At 52.2% G+C, this 14369-nt stretch overlaps 1 protein-coding gene across 8 annotated transcripts in view; it reads left to right on the top strand.

The window, feature by feature from the left end:
- CUNH10orf90 (chromosome unknown C10orf90 homolog) overlaps positions 1-14369 on the top strand; it is a 278495-nt gene that overhangs the window by 246348 nt on the left and 17778 nt on the right. For 4 of the 8 annotated variants that reach the window (XM_048791379.1, XM_048791378.1, XM_048791375.1 and 1 more), the window contains 3 exons: positions 5837-6127; positions 9029-9213; positions 11239-11416. In XM_048791379.1, the coding sequence (XP_048647336.1) occupies positions 5837-6127; positions 9029-9213; positions 11239-11416 (654 nt within the window). The remainder of the gene's footprint in view (positions 1-5836; positions 6128-9028; positions 9214-11238; positions 11417-14369) is intronic. The other 4 variants (XM_048791376.1, XM_048791382.1, XM_048791380.1 and 1 more) reach the window with 2 other exon arrangements.

Below are 14369 nucleotides of genomic sequence, written 5' to 3'. Positions count from 1 at the left end.
AGCAACTGCATGCATGAATCTTACTGTGAGAGTTGCAGTTAGTTCCCCACGTGGTATCTTGAAACTCGACCCCAGAACAACCTTCACAAGTACATTGGGCTCCCCCCCTTCTCTGCCTGCCCACTGGCCTTGCACATTTGTGTCCTAATGCCCTGTGGCCATCTGGACACAGCTCTCCTTCCCAGCCGTCTTCCCTGGCTTCCGGGGGGGAGCTCTTTCATAGACCACCAGTGACAGCTACTGCTTTCTACAAGTCCGTCTTCCTGGTCATCACCCCTCTCTTCAGGGTCTTCAGGTCTGCTCTTCAGGAAGTGAGGCTTCCAGTGGCTGATGTTGATAGCAGAAGCAGTCTTTGCTGTCTAGGAAGGGCTGGCGTCTTGTTTCCTGCGAGGGGAGGACTCGCTCATGGTGCGCTTTGTCTCTGGACGCCCTTCGTCCTTCCCGGCTGACTTCCAGATTGGCCTTTGGGGTCCTGTTTTGTTCATCTTTCCTCTTCCCAGTGGCGCCAGCCCCAGCTCTGCCTTGCTGTGTGGATGGTCTCTGGGACCCTGAGGCCGGCAGCTTGCTTCGGTGCCTCTGCCGGAGCTGTTTACCCCTGTCCTCCTCCTTCCTTCCTGCCCGGCTGCAGGGCTGCTCCGGAGGAGCTGAACAGAGGTATGCTGAAACGATTATGTCGACTTTGAACCGAAGGCTGGGTGGAGTGCTGTGTTTTGGTACCAAAGGGAGACCTGCGTTCACAGGAGGAATTGTTTTAACCTGCAGCCAAAAAAGGATGCCTCCACCAGTTAAAAAAAGAAAGAAAGCAGAGAAAATGTAACCAGCCTTGCACATATAGCCATGTTCTGTTTTCCCTGACTTGTCTCTCCAGAGGCCACCAGCTAACTCTGCTTTCTTTCATTTCGTTTTCCATGTGTTGCAACTGAAGGTGTTTCAGGTTGTCTCTCTCCTCTGAAAGGAGAAGAATAATAAACTTGCTAGGAAGCTGCGCATTGTGTTAGTCAACTGTCTTTCACTGCAACAAAATACCTGCGATAAAAATGACTTAAAAGGAGGAAGGATTTATTTTGGCTCACGGTTTCAGAGGCTTCAGTCCGTGGTTGATTGGCAGCTTGTCTGAGGGTGAGAGAGCACATCACAGTGGAGCATGTGGAGGGGCGAAGCTGCTACCATCATGGCGGCCAGGAAGGAGAGAGAGAGTGGAAGAGGCCGGGTCACGGAACCTCCTTCTAGGCATGGACCTGTGACCTGACTTCCTTCCACGAGGCCCCATCTTTTAAAGATGGTGACCAAGCCTTCAACACATGGCCCTTCAGGACCTTTGAGATCCAAACCATAATATGTGCTTATTGAGCTCCGGTTGTTCCTATCTTACTTCCTCTTTGGTGACTTCTGTGTCCATCCATGCGCATGCACCATGCAGTGGACTTCCCAGCCTGCCACTGCAGCACTCTCATGTCCCAGTGCCAAAAGAAGGGACGGCAAAATCCTACTGAAAGAGGGAGTCCTCCATTCACCCACAGGTGTCCCTCAGAGCAGATTTCTATCTGATTGACACCCACTCCATCAAGCCCACTTATTTGGTTTCCAGTTTGATGCTACAGTTCTGGGTTTTGCTGACGGAGAAGAAACAGGTGAAGAAGGAAGGTGAGATGGTTAGCTCTATGTAATGCAGACAGCGGGCTTTAAAAGGCTGGGGGGTGGAGAGCAGCCTAGGGCTACACAGGGTAGAGGCAGATAGCACTGGAACTTTTAGGCAATCTTGAGGCCCACCTGCAGTTAAGTTCAGGAATCAGTGTTTATGTTAATGCCCAGAGACACACACACAAGCTTCAATTACTGCATGACTAAGAAACAGGCAGTTAGTTGTAAGGCGATCCAGCTTTCAAAGGGGAATATCACCACCAGCAGCATTGAACTTGGGGAGGGAGGAATATGTCTTAGATTCAACGAGGCCTGCTTTGTTCAGAAATGCCTCTTTGGTTAGTTGGATGGTTGAAATCTGTTTCAAGAAGGCAGCAATCTGCACAAAGCTGAGCCCCTAAAACCTCGAGAGACAATCTTTCTCTACCAGGATGAATGTTCTATAGAGATGTCGTTTCATCTTCAACACCTTTAACACAAAATTTAAACTGATTTGTGTACACATGATTCTAAAGTGAGTTCTATATGACATTTACTTGCCTTGGACCATTGAGTGTCCCGGTCAGCTGTCCTCTCTGGGCTTGTGTGTCTACAATTCATGGTTTTCTTGCTCTTCTTTTGCAATTTGGGTGACAGAGTCCTGCAGCTGTGCTGGTCCTTCTTGGCAACCATTCAGCACATTCTGGCTTAATGTGAACTAAAGTACCACGTTGTTAGAACTGTGCCCATGGTGGGCCAGTGGCTCAAGAAGGGCTCCTTGAAGGCCACCAAAGATCTGTGGGTCTCCTTCATTCCGGGAAAGAAGCAGGAGAGTGCCTGTTCTATAAAATTGGTTTATACCAGAGACACTTTCTGGTGGGGCAGGTAGAGTGCTGAGGAAGGGCCATTCATTTTCACGCTGCTCCAAAGGCCTGCACTGGCTGCTGGGCCTCGTCTACCCCAGGTTCATGCCTGGTCTCAGCTGATTTGGATGACGGATTGCTGAGGGGCTTGCTCTCCCACACCTGCTCTGCTGCTTGGGTTGGCTTAGGATGTGCTTTTGACTGTGGAGAATGTCCTGCATTAAAACCTGTCCCCAAGGCCCTCAGTTGAACAGGTCAAGGTCAAGAGCAGAAAATCTGGAGTGGCCCACTCTCCTGATCCTATTCCTGCCAGCCAGCATACCTACCACACATGATTTGTGTACACATGATTCTAAAGTGAGTTCTATGTGACAATTACCTGCCTGGGGCCATTGAGTGTCACACACAGAGCCACTCCCGGGAGAATGTGCCTGAACCTGCCTTCCTGATGCCCACCTGGGTCAGCCCCCATGTTCAGGACATGACTTACAATACCTTCCTCAGAATCATATCCATATGCTCCCAAAGACGCTATGGCTCAGCCAATCTGTTGAACTCTCTGCTGGAAGCTTTTGTCTAAGAGACACAATGACATCCTTCCCTGAAAACAACTGGCTTTGTGCTGGCTATTCAGGATTTTGGTATGAAGAGCATATTGATTAAGGAGTCCTGAAGACAAAAGAAATTAATAAAGTAATGTTTGATTCAGTGTGAGGTTGTGTTTGGGAAGAACGTGGGCACCACCCAGGAGGGGCTTAGAGGTCATGTCCGAAGCCTGGGTAACGTTTCGCCTAGGAGGTGGCTCGGTGGGTGCCCTGTTAACTTGACATTAGAAACGCAGTGCGTTTTTCATTGACAATGAGCTTGAGGAAAGCATAGACAGGCCGCACATTATGGTCCAAGGGTCTCTTCTTTGAGTCAAGGATATGAAATTGGTAGAAGCCATTCATAACTGTCGGACAGAACACTTTCATTGGTTTTCTTTCACCCTGGTCCACAGCTCAATTCTGGGATAGGCAAGGTTGTGGATGGTTGAGCTGTGGACTATCAACTGACTTTAGGAAAAGGAATATGAGAACGTTACTCTTAAGGAAATTTGTGCTACCCCAGCTCTGCCACATGCCAGACCCAGGAAGGAGGCACAAAGCTTTAGTGGAGAAACAGAAATGCCGGACACAGGCCACTTCAGAGCCCACAGTGGCTGCAGGTCTTCCCTGGGGTGAGGTGGTTTAAAACGTAGGGCATGACTAAAGAGCTCTTAATTCCAGTCTGTCTGCATAGTGTGCGGGCGGCGACGGGGCACATGCTCACCCTGTGAAGGCCAGCCTGCCTGCGACACCGTCCTGCTCTGCATTTCAGAGTCCACAAAAAGAGGCCCAATCTAAAGCTGTGGGAAAGCTCTTCCTTGGCCGCATGTTTTTCTTTCCTCCAGTAAGCGAACTCCGTTCTACTTTCTACCATTGGTTTAGCGCTCTCGAGCCACTAGTGGAACTTCTGCCACACACAGGGCCACTCCCAGGAGAATGTGCATGGACCCACCGCAGCGGCAGCTCTCCGTCAGTGCAGAGACCCCAGCAGTCAGCGCCCGGGGGAACGCTGGTCTGGCTCACAGTGTGGGAGGCCGCAGTCCACAGTTGGGTGGATCCCAGGTGTTGGGGCCCTGAGTGGGGGTGGGCAGCACATCCTGGTGAGAGCTCATGGGGGAGCAGACCATTCACCTCCTGGCTGGGGTGGAGGAGAGCGGAGGAGAGGCCAGCCGCCCAGATCCCCCTCCCATCTCCGTCCTCCACCGGGCCACTGCTTGAGGTTCCACCACTTCCAGTGGCACCAACCGGGGCTTTAGGACAAGGGCTTTGGGGGGCCATTTAAGATCCAAACTGCAACAGACAGACAGATGATAGATGAAAAGGTCAATAGGTAATACACAGATGAAATAGATTTATGTCCACGAATCTGTAAATAAGTACACCAGCTTAAAGAACCAAACACAGGATGCATCTATGCCATCAGCCAGACTGAGTCTCTCATCACTGATAACTAATTTGTTTCTGGATTCTTTAAGAGAGCTTCGAATCAAAAGAGGCCATGCAGAAAGGAATGACTATTTTAGGGCTTTTTTCTGCCTACTTGTTTTTTACTTAAATAGAATTGATGATTTTTGAGGTAAAAATTTGGAAAGCTATTTCCGTACAATTTAGCAAAGTGCAACTTTGCCACTAGTGGATAAATCTCCTCTCCAAATGACAAGATCTAATCACAATTGCCTTTTTTGTTTATTTATTTTATTATGTACTTTTTAATCCTTTCAATGTGTCAACCCCCCCTGGAACCTGGTCGGAACGTCACTACATTTTGTTTGTTCAGAAGAACATGGAAAACCCAGTTTACCCCCTGGGTGAATCAGACCTTGAGCTGCCAAGTTGACTCTCCTGGGCTGGACCCCAGAGCCAGGAGGGTGCTGGGGGCGGGGGCTTGGTTCCAAAGTCTTTGGGCTTCTCACAGGCTGAGGGCCTGGCCTCACCAGAAGTGGATTCCCTCAGCTGGGATGCAGAGGCTCAGGCGGACGGGCCGGGAGGCTCCGCAGCCCCAAGGCCTTGCTGGAAGTTCGGGGCTGCTGCCAGAGCGTGGGGTCGTGCCCCTTTCTTTACTGTGAAGAAGGGACTGGAGGGAACAGAGCGAGAGTCCCCTAACGACTTTTGTCGCAGAGATCATTGCTCATGGACTCATTCTTAACTGCTGTGAAGCATGTCACACATGATTTACTGACCCTGTCCACTGCTGGTGAGCACGAGGCAGTGTCCAACTCTGCTGCCACGGTGCGGAGGCAGGCAGCACGCTGGACACGCCTGTGGGCCCACTGCCTGTGGACTGTGCAGTGACCTAATGAGGCAGGTCGACCTCTGTGCTGGCCCCAGGAGCTTGCCTGGCCTCAGCATTCCTGAAATGATAACAATAACAATGCTTATTAAATGCTGGTACTGAACCAAACACTTCACGTGCATTATTATTACATTAGTACCTCCACTTTAATAGTTGATATTTTTGATACATATAATTAAGTAAACTATATAAAATATATTACATTTTATTATATAAAGTGAGTGATGTAAAAAATTAAATGAATGCCATTTAATGTTATTAATTTATTATTACCTACATGATAGTGGAGGCTGGGTAGTGCAAACATGGGATTTGAACCCAGGTACTTTGGCCCCATAGTCGAGGTGCTAAACCTCCCATGGGGCCCTGACTGCAAAGCTCTCTGCCGTTTCCAGAGCGGGGGGCGATAGACCTCAGTACTTCAGATGTGGTCTTGGCCGATATTTTGAGCACAACTTTCATTTTATTTTTAGTAGAAACAAAAGTATATTCTGGAAGCACCAAGGAGCAGCACGGAGCAGCGTGTGTGTCATTGTCTGCTCCCCCAGAGGAACAGAAGCCCATTAAACCTTTCCCTCCCGATGGGGACAGGCCACCAAGCGATGACTGTGAGTCTAGCGACCTTTTTGAGCCCAGAGAGAGACAACATCCAAGCCTCCTGAGTCCCAAAGTCCCTATGCCTGGGTTTCTGTGCCCCTTGCAAGAGGCAAGGCCATCTCTGCAGGAAGACAATGGTGCTCAGATAGAAAGAGGGCTTCCCGAAGGTAAGGAGCAGGGGCGGTCCAGGGGGTCCCTTCTTGATGCTCGTGGGAGGCAGCGCAGAGCCTTCCCCACGGTGGCTCACCTGCTGGCCTTACGGAGGCATGAGAGCAGAGAGGGAGCAGAGCCATCAGGCTTCATAGTGGCCGAGCTCTACCTTGTGCGCAGCCAGAGGCAGCCCCACGTGGGCCATGGGTCCCCACCCTACCTAGAACAAAGCTGGTACCAGCTGAGGCTGAAAGGCCACCTGCAGGTGCACAGCAGGCTCCCTGGCTTTGCTAAGAAATGGCTGCTGGGGAGACAGCCAGACTGACCCAGGCCTGATGATTCATGGGCAGGGACCACGATATAGGAGTGTGGCCATGTGACACTTAACAGTATGAGCACATGGACCTCCATGCCCTCAAGGCAGGTCCTGTTCGTGGCCTCTCAGAGGAGGGAACCCAGTAGGACACAGGTGCAGTCTCTCGGGCGGTCGAGCTGCTGGCCACCTGAATGTGCAGAGAACAACGATGTATAAAGAGACACAAGCATGTGGTGGGATGGTCTGCGGTGCCCTGTTACGTCAGCATAAGAACAGGGTTTCCTGTTACTCTAAAGATGTTCTCAAACAACTACAGAAAGGGCAGAAAGAAAGAGGCTTGATTATAATTAATAAAAAATTATGTCACTCGGAACCTAAATTGATCCCTAACTCTTCCCTCATTAGCCCATCACAGAAGCAATTATTAAACAGCCACTGCCTGCCAGGCTCTGTGGTCAGTGTGTCCACTCCAGGCTCTCAGTCCTGTGCGGACGGGTCGGCAGCAGGGCTGCGTCTGAGGGGTGCCCAGAGGAAGCTGAGGACGGCCCTGGCACTCAGGGACGGTCTGGGCAGAAGCGTCTTCCCCTCAAAAATGGTTTTGAAGAGAAGGTGAAGCCTTCCCTGAAACCTTAGAGATTTAAAAATCAGACCTGAGGGCAGAGGGCACCGCAGGCAGGGGAGGCTCACACCCTCGGAGCTCAGGAAAGGCAAGGGCTAACACGGAGCGGCAAGGGGCATGCGCAGGTGCCATGTGCAGGGCCGGGGCCTGGTGTGGTCATCAAGGGTCCCATGGGTCAGGTCAGAAGACCCTTCTGAACCCACCAAGGGGGTCTGGACTGAAGGTAGGACTGAGGCCCTGCAGGGAGAAGACACGGCGAGATTCGCTCTAAAGGTACTGTCTCGGGAGCAGAGTGGGCGGACAAGAGCAGGGCAAGGCTGAGCCGAGACCCAACAGGAAAGGACAGCAGAGGGTCACTGGGTGGAAGGGGCACTGTGGTGGAGACCTTCTGCATCTGACAGACAGGTCTTATGATGAGCAGCGAGGAAGACAGGACTGTTAGGACTGGCCCTCGGGCAGCTGGTTATGCTGGTGGGGACAACAGTGGAGAGGGAGCCAGAGGCCTGTGGCTTCCCCATGAGCTGGAGAACACCCTCACAGCAAGGCCTGGGGGGGCACGTGGGAGGGGCCAGCCTCGCGGCTGAGTGGTAGCTCTCAGCCAACTGGGCCTAGTGGTCACTCCTAAAGTGGAGGGACCATGGGGAAGTCCTCCAGTAGGACGAGAGCAAAGGACAGATGGTGTGGGAGCCTCCAAGTGGAGTGGTGTTGGGAGAGAATCTCAGTGAGGTGGACACTCACAAGATGAAGGCCTGAAGGTCCAGTCAGCTTGGGCTGTAGGGAGTAGGGAATGTTGATGGATTTTGAGTGGACAGTACAGCTAGTCCTGCCACAGAGGATAAAGTGACAGTGACAGCCTGGTTTATATGAGCTGTATCTGGTGGCCCGTGAGACTCCTGAGGCCACCTCACCTATCCTAGAAGGGCTAACTCCTTTTAAGCACCTGGCATGGAGCTCTTGGCAGATGGAGACTGAATAGGACGTGGTCCAGCCCCTGGAGAGCCTCAGGCGGATGGGGTTAAACCGCATCTTCTGACCCCACCTCATGGCGCATGCCGCTGGGTGGGCGAAAGGTGTTCCCCTGCGGAAACACAGCAGAGTCAGGCCTGGGCTCTGCCTGCAGAGGGAGGAGGCGCCCTGGAGGTTGGAAGCTTGGAGCTGGGGCTGCAGGCCGGACATCAAGGGGCAGTGGAGTCAAAGGGGTGTGTGGAGGTGGGAAGTAAGCAAGGTGCTGCCAGGCCCAGGGCGAGGGGTGGTGTGGCTGTGGTCGGTGGGGAGGGTGCAGGCGGAGCAGCAGAGGGAGCCTGGGAAGGGGCGGCTAAGGATAGAGATCCCTCGTGTGTCCCAGGCCGAGTGCTGGTCAGGAAGGGGCCAGTGAGTGCTGCGGATCTCCCTCCTACCCCCTCAGAGGCTGCCCTACCTGGGGTGCTGAGGAGTCTACTGTTTCCTGACTGTTTCCACAAAGGAAAATCAAAATGGCCCCAGGAAGGGACTGGAACCAGCCCTGAGAGACCAATCATTCCAATCACTTACGTAAAGCCGGCAGCAGACTGTGGAGAACGAAGGGGAGGATGAGTGACCGAGCACCGTCCCCCATCCTTATATCATTACCGCGGCAAACACGAGACAGATCAACACGCTGTCCTGAAGCAACCCAACTGTGGCCACGTGCAGGGCACACTTAAAAGGAAGCCCAGAACAGGAAAGTTTCTTCTCAATTTGAGCAAGGCCTTCTAAACACCAGGAGCAGGAATACCTCCATGACATAATTAGCCAGTGGTGAAGTGGAGATGACTGAAGGTTCTTCCTCGGGACCAGTGCTGCCTGGGGCGTCTGTGACGAGGCCTCATCTTGTTGGCTTAACGAGGACCATTAATAACCCACTGGCGTTTCTATTTTCAAAATTGTCTTCTGTGTCTGATAGGGTTGAGGAGCCAGGCGAGAATCCTCCGGTGCCCTCTAAATGGAATTCTAAATTTCTCCTAGGAGATTACACGTGCTGTGACCTGGTTGTAAAAATAAAAGAATGTAAGAAGAGTGAGGAGCCCACTGTGCCTGAGCCCTCACCAGAGCCACCCTCACCAGCAGCCCCCCAGGGAGCAGAGACCTTTAACCTGTCAGAAGAGGGTTCTGAGCTTGAGCAAACACCTGCCAACTCCTTGACCTTGCAGGTAAGGCCTCTGTGTGTCCAGTCAGATTCCTGCCAGGCGGGGAGGCCTTCCCTGGGCTCTGAGGCTGGAAGCTGATTCCCCTTCCTAGAGGCTGTGGGACACTGGGCAATTTCCCTAACCTTTCTGAGCCTCTGCTTCACTGTTTGATTAATGGATCTAGAGACACTGACTCCACAGGTTAGAATCAGGATCAAATGCTATCCACAGTGACAGTGATCATAGCCATGACAGAGGGGCTCAAAGTTTACACAGGACGCTTTATAGGCCTCAGCACCTTTGATCCTCAAATGACCCTTAGCAGGCAGGAGTCCCTAAATACCCCATCTTCAGATGAGATTTTGAAAGATTAAGGAAGTTTCCAAAAACAGGTGGCCATGACGTGAAGGATAGAGATGATGTGATTGGTTGTTTCCTAATTATAAAAATGGTATGTGCACATTTTTTTAAGTTATAAAAATTAGGAGGGCAAACGAACTCAGACCTGCCATGGTGTATTGATGGCCAGCCACACCCCAGGGCAGGTGCTGGGTCTGCTGTGATTGTCCCTGCAGAGGCGGAGATGGCTCCACTGGTCAGCTCCTGCACCCTGGGGGCTCAGTGGGCCCTGTGAAGTGTTCATGGTGCCCTGAAGCTTCTGAGGCTCCAGGGCTATCCTCAAGGGGGAGGACAGCTGCATAGCGGCCACTCTTGGGCCAGCAAGGTGTCTACAGGGCCGTCTCTCCAGCTGGGACCTCCTCTGACATCAGTACATCCAGTGACAGGTGCCTTGTCCCACCAGCAGCCACAGCTGGCATATGGCAAGGAGACTCCTTTTCTACCACAGCTGCCAGGGACACATATGTGACACAGATGAAAGCCACCATGCCCTGTCCCAGGGAGCCCTGAGTTCCAGTGGGGTCGGGGAGGATGGGTCAGAGCAGCATGCCCAGAGAGCCTTTGTGGAGCTCAGGGCAGGGCCTGTGAGAGAGAGGTTGTCAGTGGGACATGCCGGGGCTTCCAGGGCTCACAGCCTCGCATGGAGAAGCGCATGTGTGATTCATCATTGCACAAGGTGGCCTGTGAGGCCCTGGGATGCTCGGGCCGAACAGGAAGATCCAACAGGGCTTACTAGCAGGGTCAGAACTCAGCCAGTGGCATGGCTGTGCATGGTACCTCAGGCAGGGGGACAGTTTGAGCAGAGTCATTCAGAGACCAGGAGTTACATCAGGAAAGGTGGCACAGGAAAAAGCACAGGACTGGCACAGCTGAGGGCCGCCATGCCATCTTCTAAGCTACCAGCTACCTCTGTGTTTGCATCTGTCCAGTGGGAATAAACCCACCTGCCTTCCAGAAGGAATGTGGGGATTCCAAGGAACAAGTCCCCAGAGAGCACCTAGCCAGGTCTGGCATGGTGGCACTCAGTCTCTTCAGCAAACCTGTGTGAGTGGCTTGGCATAGGGAGGTGGGGGCACGGGGCTCACATGGCGTGGTAGGACTTCTGACCTGTCCTGGAGCCCAGAGACCATTCTGCACAGGCAGAGATTCCCTCCCAGCACTTCCACCCGGGGGAGAGCTGCTGTTCCCCAGCCACGGTCATAGCCTCTCCCGAAAGGCTCATTTCCACCTGGTTGGATGGGTGATGTATGTTTGTGGCCTTAAAGGCTTCAATCCCTACCAGGAGCCAGTGACTCAGAGCTTGCATTCTGTCCCCACCCATGTCTCTCTGGAATGGGGGACACCGGGCACTCAGATTTGGGTCTGTTGGCAATGAGCGGTTTGAGTGGTGGAAGTAAAAGGGGCAGCTGTTCTCATGATCTGGGTGCTAGTTTCTGCTGGGTGCCACTGCACCGGGGCTCTGGGTGCTAGCCAGAACTGACCACCAGGACCCGTGTTGTCCACACAACTGTAACCTTTATGTGAGGTCATGGCAGAAAAATGTCTCTGAACGTCACACTTTTGATTGGCTTCTCTTGGCCAAATGGATGGACGTGTTGCCTTTTGATGTCACTTATCCTAAAAATAAGACTTTTTCTGTGTTCCCACCAGGAAGCGCTGGAGGCCCACAGGCCTCAGTTCATTTCTCGCTCTCAAGAGCGGCTGAGAAAGCTGGAGCGCATGGTGCAGCAGAGGAAAGCCCAGCAGACGGAGCACCCAGAGCAGAAGCCGAGCCGGCTCCCCGTGCGCGCCAACAAGAAGCAGTTCACCGTTCCCCATCCTCTCAGTGGTGAGCCACAGGTGGCTGGGAGGATGGAGGAGACAGGGAGGGGACCCTGGGGCCTGAGCCTTCTCCTGGGAGGGTGGTTCCGAACAATGCCATGGACACATGCAGAAACGACCCTTGGTGTCATGGAGCCTGTTCTGGGACCAGCCCATTTTGAGAGATTCCATGTGGGCATCTCAATCCTCAGAAAAATCATGGGACACAGTTTACCACTCTAGCTGGGAAAGAAGCCACACCACCACAGCAGCCAGGACAGCAAGTTCACATTCCTGGCTCCTAACTCGTGTTTGCAAGAGATCTCCTTTGCCCTTTATAGATTGCAAAACACGTCTCAGGGCCAGAGGTTGACTCCAGCTTGTCTACATCAACATTCGTCATCTTGAAACCCCTTCCCTGCTGCGAGCTCAGACAAGGGATGGCCAGCTCGTGGGGCACTGTGAGGCCAGGGTCCAGCTGCCCTGGGAGGAAGGGCACTCACTCTCATGGGAGAAGGAGTTATCAGGATCCTTCTCTGGGCGAGCATCATGCAGGGAGCTGGGAACACCACAGTGAGCAAGACTGACCTCACTCCTTCTTTCATGGACCTTATAAACAGACTATTAAACTAGCAAGAATCACAAGAAAAGATGAGGCAAGGGTGGGGGACACTAGAGTGCACACTTCACAGCCTGCCAACCCAAATGTTAGACTCAGGAGGCCTGAAGAAACCTCAGTTTTATTCCTTTGGACAAAGGAATGAGTTCTCTCTTCCTAGGAAAATGTTTTGGACCCCGGGAAGTGAAATCATGAGTAAAATTCTAAATAAAATTCCTCTGGGGAAATGACCATATTCAATAAAGTGCAGCTTAGCAAACATTACCAAGGTCCCATAAGGGTCATTGGGGGGACAGGAGGAAAAGGGTGTTATCATAGAATTCCTGCTGCTCCCCTGGTCCTTGGCAGAGGACTGTCTACCCTCAGCTCCACAAAGAGCAACTGGGTTCAGGCACGGACTTCTCAAGTGCTGCAAGGACTGAAAGCCAGCCACAAGTGGGCGTGTCCTGTCTTGCAGTGCTGTGCTTGCCCTGGGCAGGCTGGGTGGTGGTGTCCATGCTGAATGGCCACTAACTCTCTCCAGTTCTGATGATGCTGCTTGATAAAAATGGTCATGCAACCAAAGCTAATGTCAGCAGACACAATATGACATCACTTTAGAGTGTACCATACTCACATTCACGGACCTAATGGATCTCAGGGTCTTCCTTTTCAGCCAAGTGTCTTCCCTCTGTGTAGGAAGGAACCCAGAGCCAGGGCAGAAGGAAACTTGTGTAATGTGGGGGTGTTTGGTAGCTTTCCATCACTGTGACAAATACCCAAGATAAATAAACTTAAAAACAGAAAAGGTTTACGTTTGCTCACAGTTTGGGAGGTTTCAGTCCATGGTTGGTTGGCCCCAGTGTTTTTGGCCCTATGATAGGTGGCACATCATGGTGGAATTGTGTGTGGCGGGAAAAGTTGCTCACTGCCTAGCAGCCAGGAAGCATAAGGGAGAAAGAATCACCAGGACTCTACCCTTTTGAAGGCACCGTCTCTGGGACCTGAACCCTCCTGCTAGGCCTGCTTATTAAAGTTCCCACTACCTTCCAAGAGCTCCAGCCAGGGCACATTTCAGACCCAAACCTAGAAGGTACCAGGATGGGTTCCTTCTCTCCCGGGCTGGGGCTTTCAAGTGTCCTGAGTGTCCCAGGTGATGTGATCTTGGTCATCAGGAGTATTTGCTATGGCTTACGATCCCAGAAATGTACACTTATTCTGGGGCCAGTGTCTAGAGAGTTGGCTCCTTCTGGAGACTCAGGGGAAGCGACCCATGGCCCCCTCTCAGCATCCATCGCTCCTAGCTGTCCTGGCGACCTTGGCTGGGAGCACCTCCCTCCCTCCCCTCTCTGCCTGTGTCTTCTTGCGGCCTCCTCCTGTGTCCTGATTTCCTCTTCTCATTCATGGGGCTGGGGTCTGCCTAACCCAGCATGACCTCATCTCAATTTGACTATATCTGCAAGGACCATATTCCTAAGAAGGTCACAACAAGATCTAGCCTCAGCTAGTTCACATTGAGAGGCAGGGGGTGGGGGTTGGACTATTTGGGGGGGGAGGGAGGGTCACAATTCAGCATCAATCAACTTTGATGTTTCCCCTAAAACAATTATCCTCACAAGTTCACCTTCTTATAAATGAAAATCTTAAAGCTGTGTATTATAAAAAGGGGATCCAGCCCCATCAGTGGTGTTAACTAACTGAGGCACCTTTTTACACCCCAAATTCCAAGACAGCCCTGGCGACTGGAATGTGCTCAAGGGGACGTGGCCAGCTTGGGTGTGTGGCCACTCCTGCCTGTCATCCCCGAGGTACTTAGGTGTGAAGAGAGCTTTGCTTTCATGTTTGCTTGTGTCAGGTCAGTTAAATCAGACATCTTCTGAAATCAGAGCCTCGTGTGAGCTCAGGCAAGTGAGAGGGGACGTTTAAGGGCCCGTTAAACAAGTCTGCAGTGCATATCTCATCTTCAGCCTGTCTGCTGGCAGGATGATAAAAGCGAGATGCAGATGTTTTTCTTACATGCTAAATTAGTTAATAAATCATAGCGTGAGCGCGCGCTGGCTGCCGTGTCAAGGCGTCTGCTAAGAAGACTCAGGCTTGCTTTTGGTGCTGGGCTCCCTGCCTCTGATCAGGGCTCACAGCAGACTTGGCTCAGGGACAGACCCGGAGGTTCAGGTGGGAGCTCGAGCCGCTGCCAAAGCCAGGAGATGCAAGTCCCTGAGTTTGCAGGAATGATTCTGGCAAGGCCAGGGGACAGGTGTTTCAGGTTTATAGATGAATTCTGAGCAGCTCTGAGGTTCAGGGTCAAGTGCTCTGTGTGTGTGTGTGTGTGTGTGTGTGTGTGTGTGTGTGTGTGTTGATGAGGGTAAGAAGTCCCTATGTGGGG

Source organism: Marmota marmota, unplaced genomic scaffold (genome assembly GCF_001458135.2).
Source record: "Marmota marmota marmota unplaced genomic scaffold, marMar, whole genome shotgun sequence".
NCBI lineage: Eukaryota > Metazoa > Chordata > Mammalia > Rodentia > Sciuridae > Marmota > Marmota marmota.
The sequence above is the reverse complement of the archived record's forward strand: the minus strand, read 5'-3'. Positions and strand labels throughout refer to the sequence as shown.